Below are 18,461 nucleotides of genomic sequence, written 5' to 3'. Positions count from 1 at the left end.
CATTCCATTGGGGGAGGAAGACTAAGAAAGATATTGTCATTCTTTGTTAATGTCGTAATAGTAAAATATATAAGACATTCACTTGAATATTTCTTTGCAATTTATTTTGTGTTTAAATTTGATATAGTATATATATATATATATCTAATACATATAAACTATATATATATATACACACACATACACACACACACACACACACACATATATAAGGCAATACATATTATACATACTATATATACTATATGGGCAAAATACATAAGTTCCCCCCTGAACTTTGGACCAAATCCTTGTTACACACTTTCTGACCACGAAAATCATCTTACACACTCAACCCTTTTAAAGTGTGTCTAATACACACCTCTTTGCCTATGTGGCTAGCGCGTGTTTACAAACAAAATGAGGCATCTGAACATTAAAAAATTATATGTCTGATATTTTATTTAAACGGTTCAGATTTAGTGAAATCTATCCAACGATTACAATAAAATTTCTTTCTTTCTTTCCTTTTTTTTAGTTTCTTTCTTTTTTATTTTTCTACACTAATCCACCACCTGCCCGTTGAGAGCCCATCCAGACCTCTCCATCGTCCACCATTGATGCTCCACAACTTCTCCATCATCCTAAAATCAATCAACACTCACCTGTCGAAAAATCACCATACCTTCACCATTGAAGCAACTTTTTCTCTTCTCTTCCTTTTTCCCCTTACACCTGTTGAAAGCAACCATGAAGGAACCCACTTACCATTATATATCATTGGAGAGGGTTGTAGGTTTGCTTAAGAAGAACCAATATTCTAGTACAACTAATTGTTTTTGGTGTTTGGATCAAATCTTAATAAATTTTTTGCAAAAGATTCCAATATTTGGTACTCGAATTTGTATCTCGAAAATATTTAGAAATTAGAAGCTAGGAGCATTTGATTGGGGCTTCTAGTTTTTGTTTGAATTAGATGGCAGAGGTCTGGTTGTTGTCGCCGACGAAGAGAAAGAGATGCAAGAGGGAAGATGGTAAAGGGTATAATTGTAATTTTATATATTTTAATTTTTAAAAGAATAATAACACGTGTCACAATTTTATTAGTGCGTGAATTTACACATATTTTGAAAAATTGGTCAAGAAAAAAAAGGTGTGTATTAGACACACTCAGAAAAGGTTGAGTGTGTAAGATGATTTTCGTGGTCAGAAAGTGTGTAACAGGGATTTGGTTCATAACACATAATACACCCGTATATATACATACTATATATACTATATATAAGCAATTTATACTAGTATATACATATATAGTTTACAAGAAAGTGCCTTAGATAAACAAAATTAAAAAAAAATAGCCCGAAACGGAAAAAGCCTGTTAGGCCCATTTAGGCACGCGGGCCCGCCCCATTTAGCCCGGGACCATGTGGGCTTAGGACCGTCGTGGGCAGGTTCCACACATTGGGACCGTTTAATTATATATACACATAATACACCCTTATATATATACTATATATACTATATATATTTATATAACTATATATAAGCAATTTATACTAGTATATACATATATAGTTTACAAGAAAGTGCCTTAGATAAAAAAAAATTAAAAAAATAGTCCGGAATGAAAAAAGCCCGTTAGGCCCGCGGGCCCGGCCCATTTAGACCGGGACCATGTGGGCTTAGGACCACCGTAGGCTGGTTCCACACATTGAGACCGTGAAGCCCGGGACCGCCTCAACCTGGCCCGCCTCAAGCCCAGACCCGTTTGGCCCAGCCCGTTTAGGCCCGTTTGGCCCGGGCCCGGACCACAATACAACCTTAGCCCAGGGCTTGGGTTCAGTGGTTAGAATGCAATGCATATATTTAACTCCGAGTAAAAAGCAGCCCCTTGCGGAGTGACGGAATACAGATATCTTCCAGTTACTTTAAGTATCACTGAACGTTTCCTCTTTCCCATTTTTTGCATAACAACGATATCAATTTATAGTACTCTAGTGTAAGTAATAATTTAACATGACCCTGTGGAGATAAACTATACCTCACAGAGTTATTCTCCGTCACAACCTCACCCTCCCAATATAATGAAACTCTTATTCTACGCTCTTCAGACATTGCGAAAAAAATGCTTCAGAGTTTAACAATAAGAAAATATTGAAGAGAATTAGAATTGTATGTGAACGATTTTTCCAAACTCTGTCCACTTTATATAGGAAATGGCTAGTCCGGGAGGTATATAGCATTTTCTAAACACACGCTATATATTGAAATAATTGTGATTGTCAGTTGGTGGGGCCAAAATTAGAGGATATCATTTTCTGTTTGTGCGCTATACATATAGTGTGTAACAACAAGACGATATACTTAATGGCAGACGTTACCGTTAATATATAGCGTGTTATTGTTGCACGCTATATATATATAAATATCATTTTTTTAATAGATTTATTTGTGTGTTTTGAGTCCAAACACACATTATTTAGGTTCCGGACTCAATGTTATAGCTGCACAGGAGATGGGTGTTAATCACGTGGGGTGCTTGAGTGATGTGTCAACTGTTGTTGATTTTGAATTAAAGGAGAAGGCACGTGAGATGGAGGTGGGGGAGTCTGCAGATTTAATTTCAATATTGGGCCTTCCTACTGGGCCCAAAGCAGACACATGTTTTAAAAAGACTCCTGGATCAGATATAGCTGCCCAAGTCATTTTTAATGACTTAAGTGGTAGGCCCACCAAAGATATAAGGTTTGACCCTTTGTTAGAAGGGCTGGAAGCTACGGTTTTGGCAGAACAAGAATTATAGTCAAATTATCCCATGTTGCTTGCTTGAAACAGGTGCAGCCAAGGAAAAATTGACATACGCAAAGGTGTCAAGGTCGTGTAAGGAGTCAGTAGAGCGAGAAGGTGCAGACATGCAGGGAGTAAAAGAAGAAAATTCTTTGTCTGTAATCAATCTGGGGGATTCTCTCGTTAACAACGATCTCATGCATCAACAAACTTCGACAACATACAATGCAGGCACTGATTTTAATGACTGGGAAGTAGAAGATGTTGAACCCCTTCAATGCCAGGATTTACTTCTTGAGAAAGAGATGGATGCGACTATTTGGGTGCATCAAAATTTGATCAAACTGGGGAAAATATTTGGGGTTGATTTTTTGGGGCATGAAGAGGAAGCTTTGGAACTGTTAAAGCAAATTGATAGTTGCAGACAAGCTAGAATGATGGAAGCAGACTCAGAAAGCAGAAAACCTAGATTTAGAGGTATTCAGGAATTGAAAGGATTGTCTTCCTTTAATTTGAACTTTAAGAGTAATGGGAAAAGAAATAAGGGGAAAGGAGTGCTATCAATTGAATTATGAAGTTCAAATTAATTTCATGGAATGTAAGGGGTTTGAATGATTTGGAAAAAATAAGAATTGTAAAGAGTCTAGTAATAGACTGGAATGCAGATATCCTCTGTTTCCAGGAAACAAAATTGGAGGGGGAGATAAAGGAGTTAGTTAATCAGACTTGGGGAAGGAGATGGGTGAGGTTTGAATGTTTGGAAGCTAGTGGTACTAGGGGGTATTTTGATGCTTTGGGATAGTAGAGTTTGGAAAGGGGAGGTGCCGCAGATAGGAGCTTATACCGTGACATGCAGATTTGAGGCACTTTTGCAAAGTTTTGAGTGCCACATAACAGGGGTATATGCTCCTAATTGCTACATTGAAAGGAGAGCAGTTTGGAGGGAAATAGGTGGTGTTAGAGGATTGATGGAAGGACCATGGGCTGTTTGTGGTGACTTTAATGTCACCAGGTATGCTTCTGAAAAAAGAAACTGCAATAGGAGAACTAGAGCTATGTTGGAGATTTCAGACTTTATTGAAGGTATGAAATTGATTGATCTTCAACTGGATGGGGGTTCTTTTACTTGATTTAAAGGGGATAACCAAGTCCCTGCTTCTAGAATTGATAGAATATTGCTATCGGAAGAATGTGATGCTAGTTTCAGAAACATCAAGCAAACCCTTCTTCAAAGATTGGAATCTGATCATGTACCTGTATCCTTACAATGTGGTTCCTGGGAGCAAACCAAATCCTATTTCAAATTTGATAATTGGTGGCTAAGTACTGAAGGTTTTGTTGACATGATTAGAGAATGGTGGTCTTCTTTCGAGTTCTCAGGGAAACCAGACTACATCTTAGCATGTAAACTTAAAGCTCTTAAAGGCAAGCTTAAGGAATGGAGCAGAAGTAGCTAGGGTAATTTGGCCTTGCAAAAGACCAATCTGCTAAGTCAAATAGCAGCTTTCGATTCAATTCAGGATATTAGAGCCTTGACGGAGGATGAATCAGTCAAGAAGACATCTCTCCTTATGGAATACGAAGAACACATAAAAAATGAAGAAATTGCATGGAGGCAAAGATCAAGGGCCCTTTGGCTTAAGGAAGGGGATAGAAATACAAAGTTCTTCCATATAACTGCTAATGCTCACAAGAGAAGCAACAACATAGACCAGTTAGTGACCCACGGTGAAACAATAGAAGAGCCAGATGGAATCAAGAGTGAGATTATTGATTTTTATAAAAGATTGTATACAGAGGCTGAAGGGTGGAGACCAGCGATCAATTTTGATAACTGTCTAGTAATATCTGAGGAAGAAAAGGAGTTTTTGCAAGGAAGTTTTGAGGAACAAGAGGTTTTAGATTGTCTGAAGATATGTGCAGTGGATAAAGCTCCTGGACCTGATGGATACATAATGGGCTTCTTTGTAAAGTGCTGGGATGTTTTGAAGCATGATATTATAGCTACTTTTCGGAATTTCCACTCCCATGGAATTTTTGAAACAAGTTTCAATGCTACATACATTGCTTTGATCTCTAAGAAGACAGGAGCTAAAAAACTAAGAGATTTCAGGCCTATAAGCTTGATAGGAAATGTTTATAAGTTGTTCTCAAAGGTTTTGACAGAGAGACTCAAAAAGGTGATAGAAAAATTGGTGGACTCACAACAAATGGACTTCATTAAAGGAAGACAAATAATAAATGTTGTTCTGATAGCTAATGAAGCTGTGGACTCTAGAATCAAACAGAAGAAGCCCGGAATTCTTTGTAAACTAGACATAAAGAAGACATATGATCATGTCAACTGGAACTTCTTGCTGAAAATGTTAGACATAATGGGTTTTGGGGAGAAATGGATCAAATGGATAAAATATTGCATCTCCACTGTTAGATTCTTTATTCTTATTAATGGATCTCCTGAAGGATTCTTTCCTGCACACAGAGGTTTAAGACAAGGAGACCCTTTGTCTCCTTTTCTGTTCATATTAGCAATGGAAGGTCTTAACAATATGGTTAAGACAGCAAGAAGTCAGGGTTGGATCAAAGGTTTTGAGGTAGCCAAAAATGGAAACAATAGTCTGGAGGTTACACATCTCTAGTATGCTAATGACACTTTAATTTTTTGTGATGCAAAAAAGGAGCAACTGAGGTTCTTGAGAATTATCTTGGTACTATTTGAAGGCATTTCAGGACTGCACATCAATTGGAGAAAAAGCCACTTGTTCCCCATCAATAAAGTTCCTGAAATGGAGCATCTGGCACTGATCTTGGGTGGAGAAGTAGGAAGCCTACCTGCAATTTACCTTGGTATGCCCTTGGGAGCAAAGTCAAAATCTAAGCTGATTTGGAATTCTGTTATTGAAAAATGTGAAAAGAAGCTGGCTAGATGGAAATTCCAATATTTGTCTTTGGGTGGTAGACTCACCTTGATCAACTCAGACTTAGATTCTCTTCCAACATACATGATGTCCCTCTTTCCCATTCCTGCAGGGGTTACTGAGAGACTTGATAGACTTAGAAGATCCTTTCTTTGGCAAGGAAATAAAGAAAAAAGGTTGTTCATTTGGTTAAGTGGAAATCTCTTACAATTGGCAAAACTCATGGTGGTTTAGGCATTAGGAACCTGAAGAACCAAAACAAGGCCCTAAAGATGAAATGACTATGGAGGTACTCACAGGAAATTGAAACCTTATGGATCAAGGTAATCAAAGCTAAATATGGTGAGGAAGACAAGTGGGTATCAAAGGTAGTTAATACAGTATATGGAGTTAGTTTATGGAAGTCCATTAGGTCACTTTGGACTGTGATGAAGATTCATTCTTCCATCAGAGTAAATAATGGCAACAAAACCTCCTTTTGGAAAGATAACTGGTTGGGAGTTGGTTGTTTAAAGGAACTCTTCCCTGATATATATGGTTTGGTTCAACATCAGCATAGAACAATAGCTGAAGTATGGACCCCCAAGGTTGGGATCTTATATTTAGGAGGATGTTAAATGATTGGGAGGTGGCTAGGTTAACTGAGTTTTACAAACAATTGGAAGACTTTAAAGGGTTACAGAGTGGGGTGGATACACTATGATGGCAGGGACACAACAAAGGTATGTATAAGGTGAGTTCAGCCTATAAGCTCTTAAACCATTCAAATCAGCAATTAACTAATTGGCCTTGGAAGCATATTTGGAAAGTAAAAGTTCCATATAAGGTAGCTTGTTTTACTTGGCTGCTAGCAAAGGAGGTTGTCTTGACCCAAGACAATTTCAAAAAGAGAGGGATTCCATTGTGTTCAAGGTGCTTTCTATGCGGGGAAACAACCGAGACAATCAGCCATCTATTTCTTCACTGCACGACAACAGATCAGCTATGGAAAATCTTTATTAATCTCAGAGGTATAGCTTGGACAATGCCTAGTAAGATTACTGAAGTGCTTTTTAGCTGGGATGAAGCTGGAGCTGGAGCAAGAGACAGAGATAGATGGAGGACTGTCCCAGCATGTATTTGGTGGACAATCTCGAAAAAAGGAATTCTAGATGTTTTAAGGACAGTAGCAACTCAGTACAGAAGATCAAACTAAACTGTGTTTTACTTTTTTGTTTTTGGTGTAAGCAGAGCTACACAGAGGACACTATGTCAATCCTAGATATTCTAGAACTTTGCTAGGACTGCATAGCAGAACTTTTCTTTTGTTTTGTAAATATGGTTTCAGTACAACCTATGTACTGAGTTGATTAATATATACAAATATGTTACCATCTCAAAAAAAAAAATATATATAGTCAAACGGTATAGTGAAGTGTTATTATATAGGGATGTTGTTACAGAGAGGTGTATCCATAAGACTTGTGGTTTTCAAAATATAGGATTCTTTGCGGAGGTCATACTAACATCCAAACTCTTTTCATTTTTTTTAATCCCAAACAAAATAGCAAAAGAGTTAGTTCAATATTTTTGGTTTCCCCTCTCTCTTACTCGTTCGAAATACTAAATCTAGACAAGTTGAAGAAGAATTAAACGTCAAGATATGGAAGAAGAAATTGAAGTTGCTTGGCGAAGGTTGTTGGAGGGAGAGATTGCTTCTGAAATCCTGTTAGGATATCAGAAGCAGATTAGAGAGTATGAGCTTCGTCGTCATCAGCCTAAAGTTGTATCGTCTATTGTCCAAGATAACCTCTGCAACCAGTTGAGATCAAATCTGCTTTTGCACCTTTGTAATGAAAGAAAGATACTTGAAAAGAAGATTACTTTGTTGACACTGAAAAATGAGGCCCAAGAGAAGCAAATTCAACAGATGGTATTCGAGTTCTTATCACCAGCTAGAGGCTCATTCGGAGATGTATTTTCAAGTATGTCCATCCAATAGTCAGTGCATCAGTTCTAGTGGCAATGCTAGCCATTTCAACCAATGAATGATATAAACCTCCTGCCTGTCTCTGCACCCCTACCCATGGGTTTCGTCAAAACAAACTATGAAAATTCTACTTTGGTTGGACGGTGAACTAATTACTTGGAATAAAATTTGCTCCATTTGAATGCAAATGCCGTTTATTGAACCATCTTTTTTGAATGATTTTTTTGCAGATAGTACTAGGTTTTGCATATAAAGGCGTTAGATTTTAGGTCTAATTTTTTCTCTTCTTTTTAGGTTTAGAGGACTTTTGTTAGTTTTCCTTTATTTGATACAATCGTTAATAAAGATATTTTAGGGATTCAGTTTTTCTCAGACCAGGTGAATGGCTAAATTTAGAACTTAATTTGTCCTTTAGAATATTTGTTGCCAGTTATCTTCTGTTTCAAGCTTTGTACCCAAAGGTATCGAAGATCATAGGAGATTAACCATTAGAGGCGAAAGAAGTTAGATTGTTTTTTCTCATTTACCCAAGTTTTGGTGGACATAGTTACTCGATACCTCTACTATAGAAGTATGGAAGTTCTAGGTGAAATCGTTGCGAGCAAGGCTTCCATTAGAACAAGCTATGTCACACTCCTTGGTAGGGGTGTACATGGGTCGGGTTGGTTCGGATTTTATAATTACCAAACCAAACCAATTGTGTCGGATTATTAAATATAAAAACCAAACCAAACCAATAAAACTCGGGTTTTTCACTCTCGGGTTTTCTCGGGTTTTCGGGTTATTCGGGTTTTTTTCCGGTAAAATCTTCGTAGAACAAAACATATAAATTGTGCTCAAAATGTTTCTTTAGTCCTAGTAAGATGCAGCTATATAAAGTATTTTTCAAGAAAATAATAAAAAATGTGAGATATGTCATGGCATTATCCTAAAATATTCAACAATAAAGACAATAAAATTATGTAATATAAATATTGCTAATTAAAAACCCATAATAAAAATAAACATAATCTAAAAGTACTAAGTCATGCTAAAATAAGTAGACTAATAAGGGAGTATTAATTACATGATTAAACGCTAAAGAAAAAATAAAAATAGGTTATACATTTTTATCTGAATTATTGCAAAACAAAAAATAGATATTCAATACATTCTCGTTCGTAATATTAAATTGAATGTCTTTTATTAGCACTAGTATTGATTTGATTTTGGTTTGGGCTTTTGTTAGCACTATTTAATTTACTAATATTAATGGCTATAAAATTTATTGGAACATTTAAAAGTTCTAAGTCCAACCTTGAAATAATACCTCAAAAGATAAAATTATGAAATCTTTTAAGAAATATTTATAAATTACGTCACAATAATTATATTTATATATTAAACATATCTAAAATTTCTATATATGTAATGTCGGGTTGGTTTGGTTTCGGTTTGACTTTCTTTAGTTAAAACCAAACCAAACTAATTATGGTCGGGTTTTTTTCTCCAACACCAAACCAAACCATCGTCAGGTTTTTTTTCTCGGTTTGACTCGAATTATCGGGTTGGTGCGGTTTGTCGGTTTCCTTTGTATACCCCTACTCTTTGGGTGTGACTCTTCCCCGGACCCTGCGTAAACACGGATACCTTATGCACTGAGTTGTCCTTTCTGCCCTTAGATTTACTGGCAATGATCGGCATACATGCATCTTTGCTTATAATATGTAATCTTACTTTTATCATTCCAACTGATGGTATTGAGTGCACCTATTTAGGGCCTTTACTAGCTTGCAAACTACAAATGAGGATTAGATACCTTTGTCCTGTTCTGAATAATTTACCTCTATCCCAAGTTGAATCATTTTGAGGGTTCATGTTTGTATAAAATTTCCATGTTAATATACGCAGAAAGTTTTAACAAGTGTTGACGAATATTTAGCTTTATTTAGGTACTATCTGTAATGGCATAATGGTTCGTCTTAAATTATCTCATGAGTTTGATTGTTAACTTAGAAGCATTTAATCAGTCTCGAAATCCTATCATATGTTTGATTTCTAATGCAAGCCAAGGTCTACAGACAACAGCTACTGTAGGTCTGAAGGATTGTTTTCCAACTTCACAAAAATTTATGGAAGGGAATCAGCAACCGGCTGCCTACATCACATCTTTCTTGAGGTGCGGTCCATCCTCGAACCTTGCATAAATGCGGGATGCGATGCTTTGTACACCGAGTTGCTCTTTTTTTATATGCACACATCATTTTGTGATTTTACGGAGGAAATTATAGCATCCATCTACCAATGTGTAATGTGTGGCCTGGTGATGGATCAAATTACATCGACAAAAAAGGACAAATTTTTTAAGGAAGTTCATTTACCAGAAACAAATAGATAAATATATTTAATGGAGAAGAAATAGGGAACACTAGCAGTACAAAGATCTGATACAAAAAATGTATAATTCAGACGCACCCTTTAGGAAAAGACTTTGCAGTTTGCAAGCACATTCCAGGAGACCAATTACAAATTTTGACCACACTGGGACATCCAATTATTTCAAGAAAGCAAAAGCTCAAATAAATTACATTTCCATGGTTCAACAAGAAAAAAACAAATCTGTACAAGCACGAGTCGTTGGTATGTAAAAGCATCATAATCCAACTAAACTGTGCAATGATGATAACCCAGCATTTCATCTGGGACTGGAATCATCTTCCCTAGGCAGGATATCAGCAAATGAAACCAGCAAATCATGAAGCACATCAAAGCCAACATTGATTCCATTTAAGAGTTAACAATCTTTCATCTGCAAACAGAAAGCTCAATATTTATGCATGTATTACTCATTCTGAAAACAATGAAGCAAACTGAACTTCTCCACCATCTCACACTTGATAAGGTGATAATACAGCTATTGATCAGAATCCTTTGCCAGTTGCTGCACAGTTCATCCTCTTAGTCAATATTAAATTTTCTTCAGTAAACACCTTGAAAGAAATACAAGTGAAGTTGGATAACAGACCTTAAACACACGCTCCACCGGAAAGACATGCTTGAAATTGCAACATTTGATCTGACTTTATGCTTCACTGACATGTCTGTAAATGGCGATAGATTTACTTTGATCTTCTTCATTGAAGGATTTCATACTTTCTTTTTCAATCTTGATAACACAAGAAAATCTATCAGAAATCTCATAAAAAGGTACCTCCTCAAGGAACATAGTGAGTCACAAATGTAAAGGTTGATACCTGCGCCTCTAACTGTGCTATTCTCTGTAAAGATAATTGTTCAACACATGCACGACGTTTCCGTTCTTCTTCAAGCAATCCAGTCATCTGATAGCGCAGCTCAGCCATTTCTTGGGCTAAATCCTCTGCTTCTTCTTTGGCTTTTAGCTTTTCCATTCTCAGCTCTTCCTAACATCCAAATTAATGGACCAATAGCATTAGATCATGTTGGGACTTGGATTTGAATGTTTTCATTAATGTTTAGTTGTTAACTACAAATAGTACCTTAAGCTGCTTTACAAGTGACTCGTAGTTCTTTATTTGACCAGCCATTTCCTCCATCTTGTCCATCAAGTCAACATCCGATGGCCCTATAGCAGCCAGTTTGATGAGGAGTGGACCCAAAATGTCACCACAGCAGCTTCAACGAAACGAAATAGTGTCAGAGACTACGTAAACATAGTAGCAAAGGTGAGAATAGCTTTACTATAATTACAGGTATCCAGAACAAATTTTGTCTCTTCTCTCCTACCACAAAAAAATCCTTGTAAAAGCATGGTCAAGTACAAGAAAATGTGCAATCACTATCTCCAGAGAACTACAAAATGCATGTTACAGATGTGAAAACATGAATGACAATTTTCTTTATTAAACGAAGTATATTAAAAATTTGGACTCTGGAACCAGTACAGCTCTTTCACATCATAACAACTTGTCTCAAGTATCTCATTGTAAGATCGTAAATTACTTCACGTAATCAAGCACCTTCTTAAGCTAACCAGCTTATGGTAGACTAAGAGAAGCATATATACTCACTGCATACCTAGTACCATTTTCCTCTTCTTTACTTGAGGAGCTCACATCAATATTCGCTGCCCAACCACGAAATTGCTCCTCTACTTTTTCAGAAAATGTTTTGGCATTCAATTCAGATGCCTGGAGTTGTTCCCTTAAACTTTCATTTTCCTTCTCGAAACTTTCAATAGCCTTCTCTGTGTCATCCATCCGAAGTTCGAGGTCACGAATAAACTCATTCAACTTAACATTCTCTTGAGTTGTTTCTTCCTGGGATTTCTTAGCTTCAAAATAATTCTGCTCCACAGCCATCAAATCAAGCTTCATACCCTCTATTTCAAATTGATGCTCTAATCCTACAGATGCTATTGACTCCTCTAGTCTCTCTATGCACAAAGCTGAGCCCTCTATCTCTAACTCTTTGTTTTCCAATTGCTGCAACAAATATAAGCGTTCAGCATTTGAAATTTCCAATTCCTCCCTTAACCTTGCAACCTCTTCGTATATATTTTCAAGGTTTGCAAGTTTCAACTGAAGGCTGCACACACACTCACTTAGAGAATTCATCTCTTCATTTCTTAAATGCAGCTGATCCTGCAGGTAATCTGCAACAAATATATTTTAAACAGTGAGCCTAAAATGGGCAAATCAAGTCAATATGATAAAGTAGACAAGATATTTTACTGTTGAAGGGGAATGATGCGAAGTGACAAGCTTCATAAATATAAAGCATATGACCTATTGAAAATACTAGCCAACAGTTGACCCAATAAAGGTGCAAGTCCGCAAAATATAGGAAAAATACATAAGTTACCCCCTGAACTATGGGCCAAATCCCCGTTACACACTTTCTGACCCTGAAAATCATCTTACACACTCAACCTTTCCGGAGTGTACCTAAGACACATCAATAAGGTGTGTACTATCACTAGTTCTTCAAAATATGTGTACTATCACTCACCAATAAGGTCGAGACACGTGTCCTAAATCAAGGAAAAAAAGGAACACAACAACAACCCAGTATAATCCCACTTAGTGGGGTCTGGGGAGGGTAGTGTGCACGCAAACCTTACCCCTACCCTAGGGTAGAGAGGCTGTTTCCAAATAGACCCTCGACATCCTTCCCTCCAAGAACTTCCCACCTTGCTCTTGAGGAGACTCGAACTCACAACCTCTTGGTTGGAAGTGGAGGTTGCTTACCATCAAAGCAACCCCTCTTGTCATAAAGGAAAAAAAGGAAATACTTAATATTTTAAAGAAAAAACAGACCCCCCCCCCCCCGGGCGGTTGATCTTTTGGGTTTTGGTGTACCGAATTCATCTCTAAGCTCCCTTATTTTGCCATTTTTGTATATTCTAAACTGGGTGCTTGCTCATATGTTACTGAGAGGCCATGAATGGAGAAATCTAATCGTTAGCATTGTTTTTCCGAATTAGGTTTCCAGTTGTTTGCTCGTATGCCAACTGAACGACCATAAATTGGAAAGTTAATTTTTTAGCTTTTCAGAGATACCCATGAATGGGAAGTGTATTTGCAGTATTTTTCTGAACTGGGTGTTCAAGTATTTGTATATGTTACAGAGAGGCCATGGACTAACATTAATAAAATTTCCTTGGAATGAAATTATAGAAATTAACAGAACTTCCTTGGACATCTACTTCTAATAGTGTAGGATTACTGGATTTTTTATAAATATTCTCTTGTTGGAGTAATTCAGTGAAATGAGACAATGGAGTTAGATGGAAGAGAACATAAGGGGTTTCGCTGGTCATGGAGGGATTGGAGAGGAAAAGAAAAAGAAAAAAATTAATTTGGACCATAGGATCAACTTTATTAAATATGAACCATTGACATAAAGCTGTAGACACACATTTTTCACCTCTTACACGCTCCTTTTGCATGTAATATACCTGTCAAAAGTGGTGTACATCAGACACACTCAGGAAAGATTGAATGTGTAAGATGATTTTCATGGTAGAAAGTGTGTAACAGGGATTTGGCTCATAGTTCAAGGTATATAAACCAAAGAAAAGACCATACAAGTACCATACAAAGATGATATTCCACCAAAGAAAAGGTTAAACGTCTATGTGATGGCAAAAGATGAATCTGACATGGAGAATCAACAGTCAACTGTCATTTGAGTCCCATCAGTAGCCAGGGGCGGACGCACGCTAGTCCGATCCGACACCGCTTCGCCGGAAATAGCACACATATAAACAGTGAACTCAAAAAAAGGATATATTAATAAAATGACGCTATTAGAAAAACAAGTGTACTTGGTCTGATGTCCAATACGTCCATTTGTTGTCGTTACTCTTCTCAACTTCTTATTTTCATGTCGTTATAGTGTTTTATTTTTCTAATGATGACACCGCTTACAAAAAATCCTGCATACGCCCCTGTCAGTAGCACAAACTTCACTCTTTTTCTTCTATTTTGAATCTTTTTATGGACTGGGGTTCCAGGCACCAGGATTCTGGGAGGAGTATTATTTCGGATAAGAAACAAAGGAATGTTTACCAAGGAAAACAGCAAATAAGACATATATAATGTAGCAAACATATTTTGGAATGTATACCTATCTCTTGGAAACAGTTCTCCAACTCTCTTTCCAGTTTCTGGATGTGATTTTTGTCTTCTGCTCGGGCCTCAGATAATGTCTGCACATGCTGTTCTAGTCTCTGCAAACATTTTTTCTTTAATATGGATAGTCAAATTTTAACCTTAGTCTCCAAGGCTTCTAACTTAGATAATGGAATGTTCATGATTCACAATATAAGTCGGCTATACAGTCATAATGGTTATTTTCAAACTCAATTATTCAAAAAAACTGTGGTGACCAATTGTGCTAAACATGTATGTTAGATCTTTCTAAGCTAATAATTCTCATAATTTAATAGTTGTTTTGATAGCCTACTCTATTCCATCTCCTCGAACCAGTATAAGCTAAGATTACAATTGCCACTTGCCATGCACTCTGGAAAAGTTTGCCATCCTCTTTGCATTAATTTTTGGAGATAAGAATCAACATAGGGCAAAATATAGCATAGATAACGATTATTAGAAGCTTTATGAACAATTGCAATATATCTGGTCACATATGAAACTTTATGGTAAGCAAGTGTAATAGCAAAAAAATGTACCAGCTCCTCATGCTATTGATCACTAGAAAGGTGATCGTACATAGATAATGGGAAACTACTGGAACATTAGCAAAGAATTGACGTGGGTAAAGGACTAAAGGTAAACATTGAAATGCAAGTCCTTTTTTTTGTCTTCCGCTGGCCAAAAGGAAACAAGACACAAGTTTGCAAATCATATCCAGATTTATTGGGTAGCAAATCTAATAGTTAAATGAAGAGAAAAAAACAAAGGACCCAGATTGACTATGGAGGTCAGATACAAATGATACTTTACACAAAAAGGAAAAAGTTAATGGCACAGCCTATTCGGCAAATTTACACATCCAAAAGACCTTCTATGTATGCTTCCACATTTGTATGTTCCAAGATCAATTACAAAGAGCATAATTTGTGCTCCTCTGATTTTTAGAGCTGTGTCACCACTATTGTCAGACTGTACTGTAAATTAACATCAATTTTTACTAACAAGAATGCAGAACATCACCATCTTTAGAAAGCATGCAAATCCACAGCCAAATAACACAATGGTTATCCCTTTAGTAAAGGCAATTTTTGCTGTCAAACAACTTTATTTGTCTAGCACATCCGAAGATGCCTTGATAATGGCCAATGATCAGATCAAAAGAGTCACGAATAAAGATAAAGATATCAGAAATTACTCGGATCAGTTCAAAGCTCTGGCCTTGTGAACCCCTCAGCATATCTTTTTCTTTCCTAAGCTGCCAAAAAGAGAAGTTAACAAAATAAAATAAAGGTAGGTAACTAGCAAGAATTACCACATATCCACTCTTTATCAGGAAAGATAATTTGTACAACAGCTATGAACATACGAGCAGGAAAAACTACAATAAGAAAACAGATTCCAAAATTGACACCGACTTGGTGTTTATTACTAAATTTTCTGACTTATCAAAAAGTGGTTCCAAAAGTTATTGAACCAAGCAAAGTAAATAGCAGATTAAATAAAAGATTGCACACAGAATCTCTAGCTTAAAATTGTTCGTCAATTAATTCCGGTATTAAATTCTGCATTGTTAGTCAGATGTTTGGTTTTCATTTCAGTTTCCATGTTAATAATAAATGCATTAGTTATACGGTAATTCCTCTATAATACTATACTACGAATTCACGGTAGACTAACACTACAGGTAGTACTAATGCCTACATAAAGAATGTGCCTTTATTACTATTTAGTTAAGCCATCTCTCACTTGTTATTGTCTGTAAATATTCGATAATGTTTATAGCATTGATTTAGTCCTAATAGCTCGCAGCTCCCAAAAAAAAAAGCTCATAAGAAAGTGTTTATTCTCATATTTAAGCATATCTTACTCTAGATTGTATATGAAAAATTGTTCATTATTGAGATATCTAAAAATTAATAATTATATAATTCAATTTTCGTATTTAGCTATAGTACATTAATAATTATTAATCGCATACGATAACAGAACCAAATATAAGTTGGATAAGGTAATGTGAATAATCCAAGAGTATTATTGGTATCCAATTAAAAACCAAACCATGTTCTAGATTATACACTATGTATCCAGATTCTAAAGTGATTAACCAAACGTCCAGTAGCAAATGCAAATACTTTCATGATTGTTATTCACCATATGACGATACATGAATTATAATCTGCATTTAACTTCTTTGGCGGATCATATGACTCCGAAGTGCCATGACTGAATTCCTGAATTTAGTTTCGCATTATTTCCATGGATACACTATAACAGATATTATGAACGATTGAGGAGCAGTCTTTACCTCTTTACATCTTTCCCCAATCTCCAATAGCTCTTTCACATCAACAGAGTGGTCAGTACTACTAGTTGATCGACTAGACATTCTAAAAACACGAGAGAGAAAAAATTAGCATGCTCGGAAGAAAAATAGTACGTCCAACTTAATTTATCAGGACAGCACCAGGATACAGGCCTCACAATCTAAAGAATAAGCATATTAAGCACCATATCACAAGTCATTCTTATACCTCACTGCTTAACTGCTTAAACCCCCATAGATCAGATTTGAACAACAATCAGATCATACAAAAAACAGAAAAATAAATATAACGATATGCACATAAAAACTAGATGATGTTAATGGATCGTGACACTCAGTTCCTAACTAACGCCACAATACCTGAATTCTGAAAATAATATGGATAAAAAGCACGACACCCCATTTTCCCATTTCTTGAATAATAAAAGTGTTCCTTCAACAAAGAGATTTAATAAATTGATTACCATATATCGGGGTAATCCAAAATTCTTTCTGCTTCTAGAAAATCATATAAACTGGTAAAATGTTTTCCAAATTATATTACAAGGTCAGACGTTAACAATAAAAGAATCACAGAAGAAGTATAAAACTAAACACAACCTGCCTAAAAACTATGGAAGACTAACGGATATGCTCGTTGTGACACTCATTTCATAAATAATAACTGCAACATCTGAAGGAAAACAACACAAAAAAAAACTATGAAAATGTTCAACACATTGAATATAGCAGAATGGATACAGAGGAATCATATAACCGAGCCCAACTAGTTTTAAATGGAGGCACAGCTGATTGAACGATCAAAATTCCCAGCACCCCATTTTCCCATTTCCAATTAACAAAATAATACCTACAGAATGACGAAATTAATAATCTTGTTTGATAATTCAAACTTCTTTCTGCTTCTTCATAATCACAGATATATATCAAAAATCATTCCCAGATTAAACAACAAAATAAAAAAAATAAAAAAAAGTTGCACAAATTTTACGACATACACAGGCAAATGAATATAATTTCTTAAGCATATACTGCTGTTCCAAATTTACATGATTAAACAAAAAGTATCAAAAACTGAAACTCAAATAGAAAAACAAAAATAAAGATATATACCGATTCCTAGGATTTACGATATCAAAACCCAAAAGGTCCCCAGAATATCCTGAAAATTCCAAAATTTGAGCTGGATTAGCAAAAACCTGATTTATTTCATAAATTATTGAGTACTATTCAATGGAGAAATTTTAAAAATGCCAGAGTTGTGACCGGGTTTCACTTAAGGATGGGTATCGGGTCTAACCCGGTTCGGGGGCAATAAGGGGACTTTTCCTCTTAAGTGCCATTAATTGGCATTTGTTACGATAAAAATCAAAATATGGTGGATGTCTACTCTTCCTCCATGATCTTTCTCTCAAATGGTTAATGACATATTCAATGACATATTTTCTATGTTCAATGACATATTCCATGACATATTTTTTTCACTTTTCATGCATATATAAAGGCCTTGTAATAGATAGGAAAATACACACAATTGAAGAAGAAAATCTCTTCCTTCTCTCTATCTCTATTTCTTGTTCATGTTTTACTAAATTGCTTTTATTTCTTGTTCATTTACTAAATTGCTTTTATTCCATAACACGTTATCAGCACGATGCTCTAACTAATTGTATATATATATATATCTACAAAAAAAAATTCTGCATCCGGAAAGATTACAATTAGAAGCCATACATATCATCACATGGTTAAATGTAAAGAGAAACTACATATGGTAAGTAATGAAATGTAAGAAGGTATGATTATCTTATACTTGTCATTCCTTTAAAATCTCATATGCACACAACTTCGTACTACACCTGTATTGC

The 18,461-nt window shown here is 35.9% G+C and overlaps 1 protein-coding gene across 8 annotated transcripts; it reads right to left on the bottom strand.

Moving 5' to 3' along the window:
• Positions 1-10,077: 10,077 nt before the first annotated feature.
• Positions 10,078-17,863, bottom strand: LOC107774060 (uncharacterized). 8 transcript variants are annotated; one of them, XM_075240985.1, is made up of 10 exons: positions 17,707-17,863; positions 16,576-16,657; positions 15,466-15,525; positions 14,242-14,359; positions 11,689-12,265; positions 11,151-11,286; positions 10,887-11,054; positions 10,658-10,798; positions 10,517-10,573; positions 10,078-10,441 (listed from the first exon to the last, which is right to left on the bottom strand). In XM_075240985.1, exons 2-8 carry the CDS (start codon positions 16,654-16,656, stop codon positions 10,715-10,717), a joined length of 1,224 nt encoding a protein of 407 aa, XP_075097086.1. In that variant the 5' UTR covers position 16,657; positions 17,707-17,863; the 3' UTR covers positions 10,078-10,441; positions 10,517-10,573; positions 10,658-10,714. The 8 variants fall into 8 exon arrangements, with proteins under 8 accessions (XP_075097086.1, XP_016449009.1, XP_016449008.1 ...); XM_016593523.2 differs by having other exon boundaries at positions 10,525-10,573; XM_016593522.2 differs by having other exon boundaries at positions 10,078-10,573.
• Between the last annotated feature and the right edge of the window lie 598 nt (positions 17,864-18,461).

The sequence above is a fragment of the Nicotiana tabacum genome, chromosome 20 (assembly GCF_000715075.1).
Source record: "Nicotiana tabacum cultivar K326 chromosome 20, ASM71507v2, whole genome shotgun sequence".
Lineage (NCBI taxonomy): Eukaryota > Viridiplantae > Streptophyta > Magnoliopsida > Solanales > Solanaceae > Nicotiana > Nicotiana tabacum.
The sequence above is the reverse complement of the archived record's forward strand: the minus strand, read 5'-3'. Positions and strand labels throughout refer to the sequence as shown.

Bases quoted from the DNA above. Each gene is read 5' to 3' on its own strand.
- LOC107774060 (XM_016593522.2), bottom strand. From the start codon at position 16,656: ATGTCTAGTCGATCAACTAGTAGTACTGACCACTCTGTTGATGTGAAA. The intron at 11,287-11,688 runs GTATGCAGTGAG...GTTTCGTTGAAG, and splicing joins GAAGAGGAAAATGGTACTAG to CTGCTGTGGTGACATTTTGG. The intron at 10,799-10,886 runs GTATCAACCTTT...TGTGTTATCAAG, and splicing joins TAGCACAGTTAGAGGCGCAG to ATTGAAAAAGAAAGTATGAA.